The following is a 2,065-nucleotide window of genomic DNA, read 5'->3' as shown; positions in this document are numbered from 1 at the left end:
AGGCCAGCTCATATAAGCTGTTATTTGTCAGGACCACAGGAGGGAGGCCTTGGAAACTGTTGTTCTAAGTGGCGGCAGGAGCCCAGGCTTTGCAAGCTGTCGAGTTCTGGTCTTGCAGGAAGCTAGCTGTTGCAAACTGTGAAGTGTTAGACCCACAGGAAGCCAGACTCTTTCAACTGTGAAATACCAGATACCTCCAGACAATGCTGTCTTTGGAAATACCACCAAAGGTAAGATGATTGAAACCCAAGAAAAACCCCCAAGAGGAAAAAGGAGACCAGATAGAGACAAGGGAGAAGATTTATTACAAAAAGCAAGGACACTAGAAGAAGGCCTATCCAAAGTCCTGGGGAGGTCTCTCTTTAGAAGAACTGTCTTCCAATGGGTAGGATGACAATTTGCTGATTTATCCAAAGAAGACCAAAAGGGCCAGAGTGGGAGGAAGTTCAATCTAGTTTGTTGGTAACTTCTGTCATCCTGTTGCCTTCCTCAAGCACACACTGAAGACCCCAGGCAACAGGGACTATGCGAGGTCTCGAAAAGACCTAAAAATTACTTCTTCTTGAAACTCTGCTGGAACACTTCCATGAAAAACTAGAAGTCTTTCGTAGGCCATGCTTGGCAAGATCTGAAGAAATTAAGATCAAGTTTAAGTCACTGAAAGCCTTCAGAGTGACAATAGGAATAAAGTGGACAACCGAGCCCTGTCAGGAAACCCATCTCTAGTATAGTCAGTGGTTGCTTTGGCTTGCTCTGAATTAAAGTAGAACCAGAAGTAGGCTTAAATTAAGCCCACAAAATGGTGTATGAGAAACTTTATCTAAGCCACTTTTCTCCATCTCCTCTAGTAACATCTCTAAAAATGTTTTTCTTTGTAATTCACAAGTTTGTTCTCTCTAGGTTTGCTCCCTTTCCTATAGATAACCTGAACACTGAGGTTTGTTCCAGACCCTGAGCCTTGTTCCAGAGATAGACTGCCAGCTGAGGAAGCGAGGTTCAACCAGCCACTTTCATTGGACTCAACCTCACAAGTCGAAAATACTCCCTCAAGGATCAGCCCAGACGTTTGTCTTACTGAGGACCTATGATTAGGTCCTCCAATTACCAAGAGAAAGGGGGAATGTAAGAGTCAAGATTTGTAATATATATCTCTGGTCTTGCCGCCATCTTAAGGCCTTTGTCCTTGTTTTTCTCGAGTTCACTTTCTGAAAGGAACTCAGGAACAAAGAAGTGACTCTAACTCCTCCTGTATGAACCTTACTCCAATCAGAGTATGCCAAATGTTCGGGGCCCTTGCTAATGAGCCCGCTCATTTACAAATTAGCCAATTGCCATGCACCACCTCCATCTTACCTCACAAGTTCCCCAATTCCCTTGTATCTCCCCGCTCCCACTCAGTCTTTGCCACCAATAAAAACCTTGTCGGGAAGTGCTGGGGGCTCTGCCACATGGCCGCTGAGTTGGTGTGTGTGTAGAGTCCCTGCTCTAGAGTTTGTAATAAAATCCCTCATGTTCTTGCATCAATTTTGGCTCCCTGGTGTCCTCTGGGGGACTCGTGACTGTGGCACAACAATGGTATACCAATTGACATATTTCAGCTAACAGATGGTGCCCTGGATGTGCTCACCAAGTTGTGCCAAGAAATCTGGAGAACAACCGCATGGCCAACTGACTGGAAGAGATCTATATTTGTTCCCATCCCAAAGAAGGGTCACCCCACAGAGTGTGGAAACTATAGAACAATATCATTGATTTCACATGCAAGCAAGATTCTACTGAAGATTGTCCCAAAACGACTGGAATAGCACATCAGCAGAGAACTGCCAGAAGTCCATGCTGGGTTTAGAAGGGGTCGTGGTACTAGAGATATTGTAGCTGATGTTAGCTGGATCTTAGCTGAAAGCAGGAAATACCAGAAGAATATCTATCCGTGTTTCATTGATTACGCAAAGGCATTTGACTGTGTGGATCATAACAAACTATGGCTGACTCTGAGAAGAATGGGGATCCCAGAACACTTGATCGTGCTAATGAGAAACCTGTACTTCAGCCAAGAGGCAGTCAT

At 44.7% G+C, this 2,065-nt stretch overlaps 1 protein-coding gene across 1 annotated transcript in view; it reads right to left on the bottom strand.

Annotated features, from left to right (window-relative positions):
• The window catches only part of LOC102843045, a 68,348-nt gene extending 66,898 nt beyond the window's left edge, over nt 1-1,450 (bottom strand). The window contains exon 1 of the mRNA XM_006895538.1: nt 1,359-1,450. Within this exon, the coding sequence (XP_006895600.1) occupies nt 1,359-1,450 (92 nt within the window). The remainder of the gene's footprint in view (nt 1-1,358) is intronic.
• Between the last annotated feature and the right edge of the window lie 615 nt (nt 1,451-2,065).

The sequence above is a fragment of the Elephantulus edwardii genome, unplaced genomic scaffold, assembly GCF_000299155.1.
Source record: "Elephantulus edwardii isolate Elephantulus edwardi_28Jun2011 unplaced genomic scaffold, EleEdw1.0 scaffold00168, whole genome shotgun sequence".
Classification (NCBI taxonomy): Eukaryota; Metazoa; Chordata; class Mammalia; order Macroscelidea; family Macroscelididae; genus Elephantulus; species Elephantulus edwardii.
The sequence above is the reverse complement of the archived record's forward strand: the minus strand, read 5'-3'. Positions and strand labels throughout refer to the sequence as shown.